Source organism: Sylvia atricapilla, chromosome 1 (assembly GCF_009819655.1).
Source record: "Sylvia atricapilla isolate bSylAtr1 chromosome 1, bSylAtr1.pri, whole genome shotgun sequence".
Lineage (NCBI taxonomy): Eukaryota > Metazoa > Chordata > Aves > Passeriformes > Sylviidae > Sylvia > Sylvia atricapilla.
Genome location: NC_089140.1, coordinates 41,089,249 through 41,108,616, shown reverse-complemented (window position 1 = coordinate 41,108,616; position 19,368 = coordinate 41,089,249). Strand labels below are relative to the sequence as shown.

The window sequence follows — 19,368 nt, the reverse complement described above, 5'->3', positions numbered from 1 at the left end:
AGGTTGCTTGGTGAATCAGAAAAAGTATCACTCCTGTATTTGCCATTTTATGCCTTTAATTCTCATTTTTATTTGCTTTACTAGTATGCCCTAAAAACTACCAAACACAGGTTTAGAAGTCAGAAAGCCATGCCCATCTTTCCCCTTTGAAAGGCTCCTGCCACACACAGCTCCACAGAGCCCTCACCAGATCCCTCCTTTGGGGATGCCCCTGCAAAGGCTCGCTCACACACACATCTCTTCTGACAGCTTAGTTTTAAAGTTCCTTTCTGATGCAAAGAAACAACGTATTTTGAGAACAATTGTCTGCCTCATGGAAAGATCTTCAGACCATTTTCAGAAAAATTATACATTTGTTTCTAGACCATTGTGAACACAACGTATCTTCCCTTTCCCCCCTTTTTCCCCTTCTCTCTAGTGAAGCCACAGAGGAATACTTGCACAAAGAACGTTGCAAAAAACACGTCCTGCCCCCCTGCTCATTTCACATCCCTCACTGTGCTCTCTCCTCCCTCCCGGAGGAATGAGACCGCACCTTACCACACCTCCCGCCCCCTCCAAAGGCCAGCCTGAGCCAGAAGGGCTCTCCAGTCTAGACGCTGTCTATCTGACCACACAAACACAAGGAAGAATGTGGCATGAGGAGCGGCAACCCACAGCTGGGGCAAGGCACAACTGCGTATTTCAGCGGCAGCAGCAGCGCCGAGGGCAGGGAAAAGGCTCTGTGGATCCGTGGCTGGAGCTGCTTCTGGGGAAAGGTCAGGCTGCCCAACGCGCCAGGGCCATGGGGGACCTGCCCTCTGCTGCTGCCTCCAACCCACAGACTGCTTGCAAATGTGACTTGCTCTGAGACAGGAGGTGTCACAGCCCTTCCAGGAGAGGGGAATGCAGTTAGTCTTTTAGCCCTTTCTGCCAGGCATCAGCACTGCAAGGGCAGATGGGATTCGCCTAGGACTCATCAGCATGGGTTATGATGCTCTGGGGAGCACTCCAAGGATTGATGTTTCTTCCCAGTCATATCTGCAGAAGCACCTCAGGCCTCATACTTGTTTAAATCCACTGTAAAAGTAGATTGGAGGTTATTCTAATTTTGAAGTACAGGAAAAGGACTTTTGGTGTCTCAAGTTAACATTTATGGGAGACATCCGAGAAGACAGGTACTACTCTGTGACTGTTTCTTCAGCAGTACAGAGACCTGTCACATGCCTCCTCTTCACAGGATGCTGGAAGAGTCAGAACAGTCTTGTTTTTAGAATACAAGTTTTTTCAAGAAGAAGGATATTAAAGGGACAGAGAGTATGTGAAGCACACATATCCTCTCTCTGATGTGAAACATTTGATTTTGCTGCAGTTCTGTAGTGTGAACACAAAAAACAAAGTTCAAACCAGTCATCCCATTCTGCTTTGTTTCAGGGGAAAATTGTGATGAATATTTACCTGAAACTGCTACTAGTCTGGGAAAACATTCTGTAAACCCAGACAAAAGTTTTACCTTTTGTTCTGAAACTTCTGCTGAACTGCAACGTGTGTCTCTAGTTTCAAAGATCCTGATTCTGACTACAATTCCTTTCTCTAAACTGGAATCAAGATCCTGTGGACCAATGAACAAAACTTTAGTCAAACAAAGGAAAACCCAAATAATGGATTTGGGATTTAAAAAAAAGAAAAAAAAAAAGGTAAATCAAAAGCAATCTTAAAATATAATACGGTAATTGGAATGGGCTGCATCTGTTCAAATACCAGTTTAAACATCACATTTACAAGTAGGAAATACTTCAGAATTATGAAGCACAAGGGGCAGAAATAGCATGAGTAAGACATAAAAAGATTTTATGTACAATGGCACAGTTTGGAGCACATAAATTGCAGGCCTGCCATTCATTGTTTTAATTTCACAGAGGCAGAGATATTTGAACAGAAGTTTCTCACTGTTTTCCCTACACAGCTCCCTAGTGAGCCTCTGCACTGGCCCTTCACAAGTGCACTTTTCGTGTCAGCTGCCAGAGCACGCTGGAGCTGGGAGCTGGGGGGTGCTCTGGGCCTCCAAGCAGAACCCACACTCTTCAGGCATCATCTCAGCAACCTATACAGTCAGGATTGGAGCTGACAGAGCAAACTGGCTTTGACCACAGCTCCTAAGGCCATCTTAAACAAGGATGTGGTCTGCACGGCAAGAGTCTCTATCTGTACGACAGAAAACTGTATGTGTGTACACCGGCTGCTGCTGAACCAAACCAGAATTTCCATGGCATTTTGTAACACTCCAGTAAGTGTGGGGAGAAGCTGCGTGCACACAAAGACTCACAGCTGCCCAATCAAAATAAGCATTTAAATAGATTAACCAGACAACTGCTCTTTCAAACTTGCATTCGTTACACAGCTACATAAATCAGAGGGATTTATAAATATTTGTTTTTCCAGATAAAAGGAGGATATTAGTGGGATTTTTTAAAGTGCATTCACTGCCACTATCTGTCCCTCCCAGCCATTAAGAAACAAACAAGGAAACAAAACAAAAAAACAAGGATGTTGTGCGTGCAAAAACAGTAGTAACAATTTTAGACTTGAGGATTTTGGTTTAAGCTTAATATAAAAGACAACTTAATATAAAAGACAACTTACTAATGTAAGCAGCATGAAAGATCTGATTTTATTTAGATTTTTGAAGACCTCTGAACTCGAGGAATATTTGAGAGGTCTGGAATTTAAGTTAAGGCACATCCCATGACTAGAGGATGCTATTATGGCACTAGTTTACAATATAATCCACCGATTATGGTAAAACAGAATTCTATGCAATTCCTTTCTCTAGACCTGAATATAATCCATCCTTCCTAGTCTATTTGAAAAACTGTTTCCAAGTGAGAAGACTCATTTAACAAGTCCACATCCTTAACACACACACAGAGGCTCCTCTGTCAGCTACTGATGGGCAAACACGTTTCTGCGGAAGCTCTGTTCAGAGCTCCTTTTCACTGTGAGAAGCCATTTTCCTGAAGGAAAATGGTGTTTATGAACCATTCTATCCCCACACAGCAAGTTTTGAATGACAGATTCAGGAAAACAGTATTAAAAAGAAATTACTCTCTTTCATAATCCATCAGCTCAGCTAAAATAGTAAATCAGAGGGAAGTTAGACACAAATGTAATCCCCAAGGAGTAGAATAGCTTTGAATAGATTTGAAGAAAAATACACATCCTTCTCAAATTCAGTAGCTTGGATGGTTATATTTGTCTCTGTCAAGTTGCATGCAAAGAAGCGGAATGATAGAATTCAATACCCTGGGGATCTGCTATCCTGATAGACACATCTAACTGCCACAACTATTAATGGGAATTATATACTGAGTATTGAGAAAAGGGCATATGCATAAAGCTACACACTTCTAATGATATTCAACCTCAGGAAAACTTTCTTTTTCAGACTTCTGTTGCAAAGATCCTACTGCTGTGGCACACTGTTAGTGAGTTATCAGATTTCTTGATAAAGAATTATCTCTCTCAACAAAGCAGCATCTCCTTTGTCTGCCAAAGGTAAATTTGCTAACATATCCCCCGGGTATAAGCTGTTCCTTTTCATGCATTTGCAAATTACTCCCTCCAGTTACCTTTGAGGCTGTGAATCACTACCTGGCAATACCACCCTGCTGAAACGAGGGCATGAATGATCAGCTCCTTCATTTCTACTTGAGGCTGAAATTTTACTGGGCTTCAAGGAAAATAAAAGCCTTGAGCAAAACCTTCCCATTCTGAAATAACCAGGCATTTCACCCTTAAATACCTATCTTGAAACTTCACTGAAAGGTCCTTATCTTTGCCATTATTTCTAAATCACATACAAAGAGAATTCATTCACTATATCATAAAACTGAGTATTTTAACTTGCATGCATGACAGCATGGTCCACCCACATAAAAAAAAAAAAAAAATTAACCGTGGACTCTAAAAGACTTGCCTGTAGGAATACAACACTTCTCATTCTGTACAACAACACATTACTCACTGCTTGCAGCACCCAGCCCCCAGAAGGGCTTGCACTACAATGTAAGGGAAGGACATTCCCACGTTAGGTGTTGCTCAGCAGGATAGGACTTGCCAATCTAAAATGTTTAGTCTACCTGCTTAAAGATGTGTGAGGGACTGCAGGCTCTCACACTTAATTTATGATGAGGTAACATATAATTGTAAATTTGAAATGTACATATCAAGTTGGATTTCCAGGGTTTTCCCCTTCCAGTAGCTTTATTTAATAGTTGTTACTCTAAATCCACTACTCCAGTCCTCTAGTTATCTCTTCAGTTCATTCTTTAGACCATAATCTTTCACCAAGACTCCAAGACAACACATACACTCGCAAGCTTGTTTAAAAGAAACATGGCAAAGAAAAGACTTAAGTCTCTACAAAGCAATTGCTTCTACTGAAGAGAAAGCCGGGAAGAGATAAGGCAGAATCACTAGAGCAAATGTACCAAGCAGCAGCTCAGAACCTACCACTGCCTCTCAATTTTCATCTGAATACCTCAAACTTCATCCAATTACTGCAACCATTTCTTTTTTCTAACAACTGAGAACTGTGAAAAGCAAAATATGATGACACTTGGTAAATATTTAAACGGTGCAGTTTATTTCTGGCACAGCATTATGTTCCTCTACTACTACATAATGTTCCTGCTACTCCAGGACAAATGTTTATTGTCACATATATGAGTTATATTTATTAGGACAAGATCTTCAGCAGATTCTGTGATTTCTGAGTGTTGCCATGTCACATTAGACTCACTGATGTTTAATATTTTAGAGTCATCAAATATTTCTGGATATTGGTCATCATTATCCTCTATCTGGAGGGCACTTATTCAACCGTAGAAATCAGTAAGAGTCTGCAGGATGTCTAAGGGCTTCTATGAAATGCCTTGATCTTTTTAATCAAATGCCAAGTGGATTAATAATTACATCATGAAAATACTATTTCAACAACTGTCATTGAGGAGGCTGTGCATAACGTGGTCATAGCAGCCGAACCACTCAGCATCCCTTTAAACACCACGAGCCAGTTATATGCTTTGTTATGGTTTCTGGCAAAACTGTTCAGTGACATGGGCAGCTCATTCTCTAAAGCTGTCACTTTGGCATTTCTCACAAATACTGCACTCATGTAGAACACAGTTTGTTTTTAAAAGTGCTCTCATAAGGCAAAACAATTCCAAGCTTTCCCAACATAGTAATAGCTTAGACTATACCAGAGGAAAGTGTTCCACAGCAACAGAGACATTTTTTTAATTCCTTGGATGTAAAATTCTATAACTCATGCATATTTGAAATATCCCTGTACAACATTAGTTAGCAGAGCGGTTTAACTGCTTTGTTACTTGTGGAGATGCCACTCTTAATTCTGAGAGTGATATCAGCCTGGTGGTGGAAACCTGCTGCATCACAGATTCAAAGGCTGCAAGAGCTCTGTGGATGATATTCTCAGTCTGGCCGTCTGAAAGTGAAACCATTTCACTCAGCTAGTTTTGCAAATCCCTAACTTACTTGGGTATATGTTTCACAAGCCAAACCCTGTTTTAATTTAGAGATTCACATTGCAAAGTTCATCACATCCCTTGGCTGTACTCTGATAATGAAAGTATCCTGTTTGCTAAAAATGCACACCTTGTGTCTGGGGTAGTTTCACTCACCTATAGCTTCCATTTGCCAGAATGGGTGCTTTTTTCACCTTTCATAATATCCTCCCCCACAGAGTCTAAAAGCTTAGAACCTTATTTTCCACCAGCTAACTGTGGCGAACTTCCACATGCGCTCTGCCATGTACAGCTAAGCATTCTGGCAGAGCAGATTTAGCTAGGTTGCACTACCTTAACTGTGCCTTCGGGCAAATTATCCCAGTTAGTGGTGTTTATGTTATGTATGGTATCTTAACAAGGCATGGCAAAGTGCCTGCATATCTGGCCGATCTGACCAACTATATCTCATATCCAGCCAGAGAACAGCAGCTGTGGGTACCATTCCTAATTCCTTAGCTCTTCCTATGCCCAAAACCACAACAGTCCATCAAGTTGAAAAAACAGGAAATTATTAACATTAAACTCTCACCTGAAAATGCAAAAAAGACTGCATGGTTGCCTAAACAAACAGTACCTCCTCCTTCCTTACCCACTGCAGGCTAAGGACAACAGAGTAGAAATTGATGCCCTGCTAAAAGCAAACTATATCTCATTCTCAAAAGCACAGTGGAAACTTAAATCAGAATCTGCCTTTTAAAGGGAAAAGTGATGATTGTCTGGGTAGTCTAAGTACTCATGCTAAGCAACAGCTTGGAAAAGCAGGTGTCAGTGCCTTCTATTTCTAGATATGTGGTTACGATAGTGGTAAATGCGCCTTGTCATTAGCTTTCAGGGGTAAGGTACTACAAATAATTAGCGGTTTGCTTCTAGCGTTTGCTACCCACTTTCACCCATGAGAAGGCCAGTAAATTTCTGCCTTCAAACCACCAGTAGGTACATGCCTGATAATCCTACTATAAGGCACCAGAAGAAAAAAGCCTTGTTTGGGAGTGTGCAAACTGGCTGAACCATGAACAATATATATGTGGACAGCTCAGGGAAAAGTTAGACCTTTATTTGTCAAACAGAAGCAAGTTACCAATGTCTCCATATGCCTCACCATGCTCTTGGCACACAGCCTCTTAACCTGAGAAAAATAGTGGAGAAAAAAATGTGCTAATGTACTATTGACCTTGACAGGTTGTTTGAGACTGTTGAGAATTTCTGGATGCTCTAAAGGCTTCAATCCAGAATTTTTCAAGAAAAAAGAACAGAGGTTATGACTCTCTGAACCTCAGTTTCCCAATCACAACAGACAAGTGTTGAAACAATCTCTGTTCATTTGCCACAAGTTCTAGAATTGTCTACAGAAACTGCAATTAACACATCATTGCATGATTTTTTGCTACATGTTAAGGAAGACCAGTTGAAACTGTAGAAATACTAATACATACGATTGTATTGAAGTTTAATGGTGGCATCAAAAATACAGTGGATGAAATCATGGGAAGCCAGAAATCTGTGTTTGAGTATCCAAAGACTAAGAGGCTTCTCATTTCCTAGTTCACTGCTTTAACCACAGGCCAAGATGCAAAAGTTGTTCTTAGTTGTAAGTCACCAACAATTCTTGTCTCCTTCTCTCATGTAAAATAAGAAGCCTCTAATCCCTTCCAGTCTGTATAGGAGGAACTTTTATGTCTAATACAGATACTTTGAAATCTTTTTAGGGTCAAGTGCATATTTTTTTAAATAACTCAACAGGATATGCCTGATTCTTCTTTCTGAACCCCAGTTGCTGAATATTGGTGATTTAGATGGAATCACATTTTTATTTTCCTTCATAAACATTAAAATCAGGGGACATATATGTATAAGAATCCCTAGGCTGCTGCTGCTCTAATAAATATTCATTATGCCAGTGTGGTCTCAGGGAAAAGCGAGAACAGCAAAGCTCCATCCATCCAGAAACCTTAAGGCAAAAGTATAAAATGTGAGAAGTAAGGAGGGTGTGAGCAAGAAGTGGATGGGGAAAGAAAAACAAACAAAAAAGGAAACACATTTTGGTTGAATTTTCTTTTCCAGAATAGTTTACCAATCCCTTCCTGCTGAATGTCTTCCTGTATCTATAATCCAGAGCAAAGAGGCAGCAGATATGGCTTCAGTTACAACCAGACAGTGTGGTATTCCTGTTTACACGCAAACTTGGGTTAGGATAGCTCTGAAAGCCTCATGGCCTGGCACTGTACTTACCAGATGAGAATACTACAAATGCAATAAAAGGATCAGCTTCCCAGATTTTTGACTTAAGGCATTCCCTTGTGGTAAAGCTGGGTGAGGAAATGGAAGAATAGACTGAGGGGAAGAAGGGAAATTCAATACCCCAGAAGCATGTATTGCTGACCTAGTTACTTTGTGAAGGCTTAAATAAAGAAGCTTACGAAGTCATGACTATTACATGGTCCCCTCTGATCTTTTCATGAGGATGAGAAATGGTTGTTTTCAGTTTAGAAAGGAAAAAAGATTCTGTATGTAAAGTGTCTCTTTGCTGTGCTGTGAACTCCCTGGAGAGAATATCAGTCACCCTGCAGGGGCTGGAATAATGAATGAATCCATCAGGGAACAGGCTTTCTTCTCCTGTGACATGCTTTGGGGGACCACCCACACACATGTCAACCCTTTTTCTGCAAAGTGCTGCCTGTAAAGCCTTCTCCTGTCTCAGCCAGCAAGGGTCCTTCATCCTAGAGCCCTTCATTGAGGGAGTTTAGATACTCTCAGGCTGAGGAGTGACATGACCATTGCTCTCCCACTTTCAGGGCAAAAGCTCTAACCACTGCAGGAAAAGGAGGCAAGGCAACCGTGAAAATTGGTAATAGGAGCTGTGGCGAGGTAGAAGGTACACAGCAGGGCAGCTGGCCTACTGCCACAGCACGGTCACTGCAGAATCACAGATCTCCTTGTGCGCCAGAGACAAATGAGAAGGGTAATTGCTGCATGCTGGTGGGCAGAACCGGTCAAAGGGAAGAAAAGATCAACCACCACCTGCAAATGACAGCTCTTCTCCGTTGGCTCCTGACTGCAGATTGAAAATTTTGCTCAAATTTTTTCAAAATCTCACAAAATGCTTCCCATTAGTGAAACACACAAAGATTTACTCCTTACTTCCTGCACCCTTTCTGTAAGTTTCTCAAGAAGAATGGAACACTCTGAAATCACTACCCAGTCACGTTAAAGGAAAGCTTAAGACAGCTACAGAGCTGAGAGCGGAGCATCCCAAGTGGAGCCTGAAACTCCACAGCGGATACTAATTGCATAAAGAAGGAATATTTTAAGAGACTCGACAGGTGGAGGAAAAAGCTGGGAAAGGAAAAAAATGTAGTTACATCTATCCTATTTCCCCAAGCACACACTTCAGTGGCTGGAAGTTATTCACGTACACTGATGGCTGCAGTACTTGAAGGTAGGCTGAGCTGTGATGTAACTATGACTTCACATTTGCTCCAGCCACAGAGCTCCCAAAGCATATGGAAGTTTGTCAGGACAGCCCGGTAATGCTAAAATCGGGAGGGCAGCCAAAATTAAGTAAGAAATTTAATCTTCCTTTGAGCACTAAGACCTTTCTTAAATTGTTGCCGAAGTTGCGCTATCCAAACCACTGATGTACTGCAACTTTATAACAAGTTTTCAGCAGTATCTAAGCTGCCAATTAGGCTCAGGAATCAGACTAGATCAGTATCTCAAGATACACAAGAATCTTGGATAACTGTTTCTGCTTTCTTCCCTGAAAATTACCAGAAGAGATAACCCATTACTAATCACCTGTGGTCTGCTTCAAAGTTCAACCCCTTGCACAGCAACATTAAAGATGTGCTTATATTAGTTAGTGAGATGAAATCTACAAAATTGCCACGTTATCATCCAAAAGCCCCAGGCACCATCAAACCATGCCAACAGGTGATGTATAGGCATGATGAACTTAATCCCATTTTGGGCTGCAGAATCCACAGCAGGATTAAAACTGGAGGGAGATGGCTCACCTGCATCTCACATCTAAAATATTTAGATCCGGGAGAATTACAGGTCGACCAACACTTGATAAATCTAACTGAACCCCTTTTTCTTTCTAAGTCAATAAATTGAGTGCCAGCTCACTTATGATCCTTCTGGGTAAAATGTTAAACAAAATTAAAAACCATATGCACATTCTGAGGAGGCATTTGTCCTTTAGTCCTCATTTCTCATTCTCCACTCTTCTTCCTTATTAACTACATTAGTACTAGAAGCTTATCAGTGATGAGGGAGCTTCAATTTTCATATATCTTAGGAAAAGCATGCAAATGTTTTCAAAGGAAAGGCCTGGCCTCGATGAGAAATCATCCTTCTTAGATATTTATCTTTTTTTGGGACTACCTATCCCGCATCAATTCATATGCTCCCAAATTCCCCTACCATGACTCTTCCTGGGCAGAAATCCTTAATGATACCTTACAAGAAGTTTGGAAGCATTCTCTTTCCCTTGACTCCCTGAAATCTCCCATTCTTAATGTTCTGAGGACTTAAAAAAAAAAAAAAAAATGCAGTCAAATTACTCTTTAGCTCCAAGAAAGAGAACCAGATCACTCTGGCTCCTGTAAGACTGATACCACAAAAGTCCCCTCGAGGGAATTACAGCCTCATAACATACAGTTGCCTATTATTTATTCTGTGGCCAGATTCTGCCAGCTGGTATAAATCAGGGCAGGTTCCTCGCCTTCAACAGAGGAAGCTGATTTATGCCAGCTGACAGTCTGGCTGCACGCGTTCCACTTGCACAATGCTAGTTTTTAAAGAGACCTGTTAAAGTGCCCCGGGCACGTAAGAGCCACGCTCGGGTCTTTACTTGGAAAATGTTGCTCTGAGGAATAGAACTGTGAGACCTTCCTGCTGCTCTCTGGGTGTACTGCTCAAATTCACTTGCTTTTCTAACAGAACAAAGTCTAAGCCCTGACAGAGCCACCACGACCTTGGGAACAAATGTGCGTTTTGGAATGTCCCCTGCATAGACCAGTTTTTTTTTTTTTTTTTAACTGAGCTTTAAGGCTGCATTAAACGAAGCCCACAGGAATACCAGTGTAATGTTTTGGAGGAACTGATCAGCTGCACAGAAGGCAGAATTGATCTTTCAGAACTTGTGTTACTGGTAGCTATAAACACACTATAAAGAATGTGGTGTGACTTGCAAATCACTGGCTGAACATACAGCTTTGGCTGCTCGATAAATCTTCCTTTTTTACCTTAAAACCTCAGGTGTCTACAAACAGAACAGGGAAACAGCTCAATTGAGAGCTGGGCTGAAGTGCTTGGGTTCCAACAGAAGACAGTAGGAAACAGAAGACAGATTTCTAATACCTAGTTTCAGATTGCCTTTGGAAAGGCACAGTGTTAATCCCAGGTGTCACTGTAGGGATGTAACTGCTGGGCTGTCAACCGAAGGATGCTTTAAGTGTAAGGAAGGAGACTCCTCTATCTGTTCCTGAAATCTATTAATTTCAGTCAAATTTTTTGCCAAAACACTACTCTGAGTGAGCAGAGATCTCAAATCCTGGAATCAGACTAACAGGACTGTTAATAACCAAAATTGTAGTTCCTCTGCATGACAGAAATTTCCGAATACAGCTTGTTATTATGATGTGAAACAAAGACTAGAAGACATCAGCCATTCAGAGCACTGCCATTCCCGCCCAACAAGGAGCAAATGAACAGCTACAGGTCAACCTTAAAAACGCCGTCAGGGGAATGTTTTTCCTGCCTCACAAAGTGTTTCAACATTTCATACATTTTCATATTCACAACAGAGTGAAACCAAAATCATCTGAGGTGGTACATAAGTGGGATGTCTGTATATGCATGCCCAGCGAGAATGACAGCCCTCCAGTATCCTGGGGAGAGTGGATAGGGGGAGCTCCAGTTTCAAACGTGCATTTTGTGAGCCAGGACATGCACTTCATCCCACCTTTCCTCCACTGGCCTGTGTTTATTTGACTTATTGATTAATGTCTATTTATCTATCTTTCTATATCAGAAATTCCACTGTGGACTATGGAAGAAACAAAACAAAACAAAAAACAAAACAATCCCCAAAACCTCCCTCCCACCCCCCCCCCAAAAAAAAAAAAAAAAAAAAAAAAAGGAAATATTTCCTGATGAAAGTTTAATGGAAACTGGTACATTTCCACAAATTGTTTCAGTTTTGACAAATCAGCATTTTCCCATGAAAAACAGTGTCAAAAACTCTCAACCAGCTCTAATTCTAACCAGATTAACTCAGGGATGAATGCCAGCAGGAAGTTCTTGCTAAATACCAGTTGTTTGAGCAAAGGAAAACCACTTCTTCCCAAGACGATCTTCCCAGAGGTGAAAAGGCTTTAAAACTCATATAAAAAAAAAGGACAGGTAGTTCCAGCTGTAACAACTACAACGACATTCTCAGCAAGAGAAAGAGCAAGGAAATGGCATCTTTAAAAAAATATGCATAAACATGGACAAATCAGGAACTAGTATTTCCCCTTATACTGCAAATGTGATCGTTTCTTAAAATCTTGAACAGTTGCTAAAGCTTTGCAGCAATGCAATCCAGCTGACATTAGTCCATATGAACTGCTGGGCAGAACTCTTAATACATGCTTCAATTTCAATTCTGCTTAAATCTCTAGAAGCTAATGGACACATACAAATGATGAGCATGCTGTCACCAGGAAAAAAGTAGGATTAAGCAATTCCTGGTGAGATTTGTTAGTTCTAACTACTCCTCTGGATGAGATTCCATCAGTGGATGGCATTTGAAGCAATTTGCTGTCTTTACATGTCTTTCCCTAAACATCTGTACACAACTAAAACTGTGTTCTTTCAGGCAGTAGGATATAAAATGTTGTACTCAACAAATGCCAGAGCTGCTGCTCTGTTGCTATGCCAGAGAGCAGGCATAATACGAAAAAACAACTGTTGAAGACTTAGCTGGGTCACTGAGAACCCAATTCTGCAAATGTTTAGTGTCAACCCATTGCTTTCAGTGGCATTTGCCCTGTCTCAGTGTGTACACTCACTCCTTACTGTAAAAGCAATCAATCCATTGTAGTAAGAAGCTTCTCTGCTGTTTCTTAATACAACACCTGCCAGTGAAATTAAACTTCAAAAGCACTTTGGCTGTCAAAGCCAGCACATATTCTTTTTGATTTATTTTAACCTTCCAGAATAACAGTTCGCAGAAAAGCGCAAGTATTTTTTCATTGCCTTTTATTTTATTCCTGAAACCATTTTATAAGAGTTTAAAAAACACTTCCCATTTTCCTGTAGGGAAAATAAAAACAACAAACAAACAAAAACTGCTCTAAACACCAACAAAATTTAAGGCTTAAGACCTATGAAGTAACCCAAATCTCAGCACTTTCTTAGGCTAGGATTCAGCCAACTTTCCTTCTTGTATCACAACTGGCTCTCCACTACTTCATGCTGGGAACCCCTGCTACTCTCCAACATCTTTACGGACTGGTTGATACCTCTGACAATCTTACTGAGTTTGCAATGTTCTGGGAATACAAACTCCCTAATGTCCCTGGGATGTGCCTACCTGGGTATTTCCCCTGAGTCAAAAGGCTCCTCTGCGGCAAAGGAGATGATGCTGTCATCTCCCACCTGCCTCAGGGCACTCTTTCATTCCTCTGCTTGTCAGGGGCCAGAAGGGCTGTGGGAACCACGGGCAAATCAGGGCTGTGGCAGTCCCTCCTGCTGATCCCAGGACCACAGAGCAGGCTGGGAGCCCTGCCTTTCACTGTGCCCCCAACGCTGGACTGCAGCCACGCCAGCCAGGGTGGAGATTGCATGGACCACTATCCAGCAGAATCTGTCACTGCACTGCTGACCGTGTTTCGTACCTAGCTGATACAAATGCACTCTTCTGCAAGATCCAAGAGCAACAGATTGGGCCCAGCCAGTTGGTTTCGCTCATTTTGGCAGTACTGAAAGTAAGGCACAGCTTCTCTGAGGTCAGAGAAGTGGCAGTGAATGTTATAGCAAAGTGCATATAGCACATATGTATGTTACTAAGAAAAGAGTTCCTGTGCCACAAATGCAAAAAAAAAACCAAAAAAAAAAAAACCACCACCAAAAAACACTTCAAAAATATCTTGCAGAGGAAATACAAGCATCGGAAACTCCAACAACAACTGGTGCTACAGCGGTACTATGCTCTTTTTTTTATTTTCCTCCCCTCAAAAGAGCAAATGCTTTCTATAAGCCTTTGAAAAAAACAAACTTCAAAAACCCCCACAAGCCAGACCACGAGGAGTTTTCCTTCTGGTGAGAGCCTGCCACCATATTATCTCCTCTGCTCAGAGGTAACCTTGTCACAAAGACAGCTTTTATCAGGCAGAATTATAGGATGCTGCATCTTTGAAACGGTAACGATTCATCCCAGAAAGGAGTATTTTATTCTGAAGCAATATTGTTTGACTAAATATAGGTCATATAATAGTAAGTGTTTATAAAACATGAGTGAAAAAATGCTATGAATATGAAAATCTCTGAATTTCTCCACTGCCCTTTTCTTTGAAATGACTTTTGAAACTGTTTCAGGAAACCTGCTATAACTCTGTCTAACTGTAGTAGTGCTAATGGAACTATATTCATTTGCAGCAGCTTAAGATCTGGCTCATAATTTTTTAATAGAAATCACCCTGATATGGAATTCACCACCTGAGTTTTAGAGAAGCATGTTAATGCCAAGAAACTAAAAAAATAACAAGTAAACAACAGTGTTTTTCAAAGTCTTAGGTATATATATGTAAAGGCCTCACAACTCAAGGATACCCCGCAAACAGAAGAAAATGCAATATCAACATTGATATATCCCTACTTCCCTCCTGAAATACCTGCCAAAATGCCAGCCTTAATGGGAGGCGGGAATGCATTTTAGACTCAATCCTGTCACAAACATGTTCCATCCTGTTACAAGATGTTTGCTCTCCTACTCCCTTTTTGCAAATATCTGAAGCTCTAAATTTGATTTTCATATTATAAAATTAACTAATTTTGATATGGCTTTCAAAAAATAGATAATAACACAAATAGAGTTTGGCTGAATGGAGAAATTAAGTTCCTGATGTTCAGAGATGAACAGTTATTACATGGATGATCCCAAGGAAAAAAAATTCTGGTTATGATAACCCAAAGATAAACTACAAATTCATACTCACTTGAACACATACCAATTTCTTATGTGGACAACTGCTGTTTTGCACTGACATAGATTGATTAAATGCTCCATATATCATTCAAAATAATTCCAGAAAATCACACCTTGCCCCTTTACTCTATGCAAAAAATGGTCAATCACTTGTATGTAGTACATGACATGAGAGAATCTTTTTCAAAGGAGATAATTCCTATTGAACCTGCTGATGATTTTGTGGGTTTGTCTGAAATCTTTATGAGAATGTGTCATTCTTATCTAGTATTTTGATCTGAAGAATGTTAAAATGACATTTTAGCTGGTGCTTTGTTAACCAGCCATCTGGTTAGTCAGTGGACATACCTGGAAACTGAGTTCTTCTGAGATGGATGTCTCCTTTTTTCAGCCTCACTATATTGCTGAGTTATTACAAAAAAAGTAGCACTTTTCTTTTCTTTTCTTTTTTTTCTTTTCTTTTCTTTTTTTTTTTTTCCCCCCAAGCATTTGGCAGCTCGTTTTCATTCTGGTGCCAAATAACTACCAACATCCAAACCTCACACTTTCTGCTCCATGGAACTGGTGCTTTCTGATCAACTCTTCCTGACATAATAGAATTCTATATCACAATAGAATCCTACGGTGACTAACAAAACAGTTTTTGGAGCTATGGGATAGATCATCTGACAGGTCTACTCGGTTTTGGTTATTGTAGGGTATAGACGAAGATGAGTATGAAAAATGCTGGAATTGTAACCAGTTTATGTTCTTTTTCCTCACTGGACCTATGACAAGAAAGAAGAATAAACTCTTGAGTCATGCCTACTTTTAAAAATCTACCCATAGTTTGAGATTGTCTATAACTGATTGAGTGGGAAAAAATAATAATAAATAACACAAGATTAACAAAAGCTGAGCTTCTCCATTTAAAGATTTTTGTGATGGGAATCTGCAAAAGTTTGGGGCTGGGGTCAAAATAAAAGCCATCACTAGCTGAGTATGATTTATATTAGTGAGAAATAATAAAAAAATATAAAAAAATTAACAAGAAGCCGCACACCTCTAATTTAATATAATTTTGAGTTGTGGGGACACCATAGTGTCTTATTCTTAGGCTGTCCTTTTCTTCTGCCCTAAGCTTTCATGAGTAAGTTTGCAGGTATGCAAAACCTGTTGACTTTGACACGGCTGTTAATGAAGCATGAAGTTATTCAAAACTGCACATAGCTAAAGGCAGTAGCTATTCCAGAGTTATCCACTTTATGTTATTATGTTTCAGCCAAAATTTGGGATCGCTACTGACCATGAATGGACCAGAGAGGAGCATCAGAGAGCCCAGACCAAAGTTTGTAGAAGCCCAGCTGTCTGCACACCTCACCTGAAGACTAAAAACACATGTGCTATCACAAGATATCTTAGAAATCAACTTAATTCTTCACAAGTGTTTTTCAGATGCAGTTTGCTGTAATCTGCTGTTCTCTTTTTAGGTTCACCACTTGTGCTGCAGCATGATTTAGGGCCTAACCTTGATATTACAGATTTAATTCACAGATGTGGGTAACTACTGATAGGATGGAGATGGAAAGCTCCTCAGGGCAGGAATCTTGTTTTTGCAGTGGAACTTTAAGCTCATGGTACATTATAAATTACGATATGAAGAACAGTGCAAGCCACACACCCCAAAATGCTATCTAAGGATATCGTGGTAGAAGCAGGGTAAAGATGAAAAAGTGTCACTTTTAAAGTGAGTCAAACAACATGCGCGGTGAGTGCTAGAGGAACGAGTGCTTTTCAGTCCAACTGCTCACAGCCACGGCTGAACTCCGCTCTTGGCAGAAACTGACACGAAACCCAAGTTGTGGTATCCCAGCGCAGACCCGGGCAGCGGCGGGCTCTGTGGCCACGCTCAGGCCCGGCCGAGCGCCGCCCGCGGCACCTCGCAGCCGCTGCCCGTGCCGGGACAGCCGGTGCCCGGCCGGAGCTGCCCGGGGGCCGCGGCTCCCCCACGCACGGCGCCGGCACCAGGTGCGGGAGCATCAGCTGCGGGCAGGGCCTGCAGCCCTTCCCCGGCCACCGCAGGCAGCTCCCCAGATGCCCTCTCCGCGCTCCTCCGGCCCGAGAAGACCCTGCCGATTTCCTGCCAAATCCGCTCCTTTCTCGCCCTTATTCCCTTCCACGGAGGGATCTCGGCTTCGGCCGCGAAACACCGAGATTCTCAGTCCTTTCTTCTCCGCTTGCTCTCCAGCAGGGCCGTCAACAAACACGCTCAGCCCTCCTGAAATGTTTCCAGCCTCAAAACTTTCTTAGCAACCGTGTCCCCCGGCGGCCCCGGCGGACGCCCGTCCCTCGCCGCCCGCCCGCTCCCCTCCCGCCCCGCTCCGGCCGCGGCAGCTGTCAAGCGGCAGCGCGGGCCGGCGCGCACTTACCCCGGAGCAGAGCGGGCACCGAGCTGCCGACGAGCAGCCAGAGGGAGAGGCGCAGCAGCAGGCGCCGCGGGCTCCCGGGCAGCCGGGCGCTCATCGCGGAGCCGATCGGCGCGGCCGCGGAGCCGCGGGCGGGGCGGGGGCGGCGGGAGGCCGCGGCGGCGGTGGCGGGGAGCGGGGCTGCGCCGCTCCGCTGCTCGGGACTGCGGGTGACTCACTGAAACTTCACTTCGGCGCTGCAGGGGAAACAGGAAATCTTAAACTTCGCAAACAGCTGGGCAGGACTTTCTTACTCTTACAGTAGTTCCTTCTCCCCCTTCCCACAGTCACCCCCTCCCCTGCTCTCGCCCTTTTTCTTTCCTTTTTCTTTATTTTTTTTTTTCTTTTTCCTTTTAACATGAAACCTCACCCAGTTTGGTGTCAATCATCTGCCAGAGGCCAGCCCCTCTCAGGTTTGGCTCTCCCACCACAAGCGCGCCGGGGCCAGCCCCGACGTGCAGCCCGGATCCCTCCTCCTGCCTCCCTCCGAGGCGGGGACCGGGCACAGCCGCCCGCCCGGAGCCGCACCGTGGCTTGCGGGGAGGCTCAAGGTCGACAGGAAGCCGCCAGCTTAGAGGGCTCCTTCTCCCTGCGGGTCGAGAAGGACCCAGACGTGTCATTTGGGACATGGAGACTTTGCAGATCTCCTCCTCGCATCGGTATCCCTGACCTTAACGATGCTGTTGCAGCAGCCTGTTTTCTCCTCTGCAGAACTGGTATCGCAAAGAAGGTGGCAACCCCTCCGATGAACTAAAGCAGGGAGCAGAGGAGGTTGAAGTCAGGGTAATAGCAGGATATGTTCACACAGACTAGCTGGGCACTCGCCTTGAAGATGTTGAAGCTGACTGGAACAACTTGACACCTGCTGCTTATTTCGCTCCCAAATAGGCTGGTTGGGCTCTACTTTATCTCAAATGCTGTGTATGTGACCCAAATGAAGTTCGTCTCCATCCCTCTCCAAAGGAACTTCTACCAGAGGTTTTGCCTTCTCTGCAAGGGGGAAGTTGTACCTAGGATTCAGAGTAGGACCACACCAGGGATGTCAGCTTTTCATGGCCCAGTCAGAGACTGTAAGAACCATTAAATTTTGAACCAGAATAAGGCTTGAGCTCTCTGCCAGTATAAATCCAGCGACTGCATAGCCAGCAGTTGTATTGAGACCCATTTTCAGCTCACAGTCTTCCTTTCTCTCTGAGTTAAACGGCTGGGCATTGATTGAAGGGTATAAACTGATGCACATAGGGATAATTTGAGGGCAATTGTTCCAACCTTGTTGATTCACTATTGTCTCAGTTACAACACTAGTTAGAGATACAGATCTGGGTATTTCAGAAAAAGAGCTAAGCCCTCAGGGGGAATATATGTAATTGTGTTCTGCGTGTCCCAGATTACCTCTGTTTGAATTTGGAAATGTTTGCGTAAAGAATTTAATTGGCCTATAACAGACATTAAAAAAAATTTTGTGATTTTATGTAAATTCAGTTTTAAACACTCCCTAAATGCATCTTTTCACCATGAAGTCTCAGTTTATGTTACAAAGTCTCATAAACCACTGCAAGAGCATTTTCCTCTCCCTCACCCCCTTTTAATACAGTCAAGATTCACTCAAACAGGTGTCAGTCACCACCTTCCAGAGGTAAGAAAAGTTTCAGACTCCCGTTTGGGCACAGGCTGGAGTGTTCTTATCAATTCCTGTGCACCAGCTCTGTGCTAGAAGATGACTGTGTTTCCAGTATCCATTTAGACAAAAGCATTTCTCAACCCCCACAAGTATATACTGTGTGCTGTACACTGCTCTCTCCTTGGAGCTGTCAAGTTGCAGGTGCCAAATAGGTGCTGTTTGCTTAGAAAGTTGGCTGTGTGTGCTGAACTCTCCTGTTAGTTTTTGGTCACTACCTTCCAATGTGAAAAAGAATTTTAAAAGCAAATAATACAGATTTAATATTACTATTCAAACCTGTCACGATCCAGGTGTGACTTGGCACTCCTGACACTATCTCACTTGCATCTCTCTCTCTCTCTCACGTGAGTGCTGTGGCTCTTCTCCAATATGGGCATATTCTGCCCAGTCTCTCACCCAGGTTCTGGCAGTAGGTGAGGGGCTTGCAGGAGATGGAGGCTTTGAGAAGGGCTGTACTGAGGTTTCCAATAGCCTCAAATG

General features: G+C 42.6%; 1 protein-coding gene across 1 annotated transcript in view; it reads right to left on the bottom strand.

Annotated features, from left to right (window-relative positions):
- TGFBR2 (transforming growth factor beta receptor 2) overlaps positions 1–17,754 on the bottom strand; it is a 60,016-nt gene extending 42,262 nt beyond the window's left edge. The window contains exon 1 of the mRNA XM_066320237.1: positions 17,172–17,754. Within this exon, the coding sequence (XP_066176334.1) occupies positions 17,172–17,265 (94 nt within the window). The 5' untranslated portion in view covers positions 17,266–17,754. The remainder of the gene's footprint in view (positions 1–17,171) is intronic.
- Positions 17,755–19,368: the final 1,614 nt, after the last annotated feature.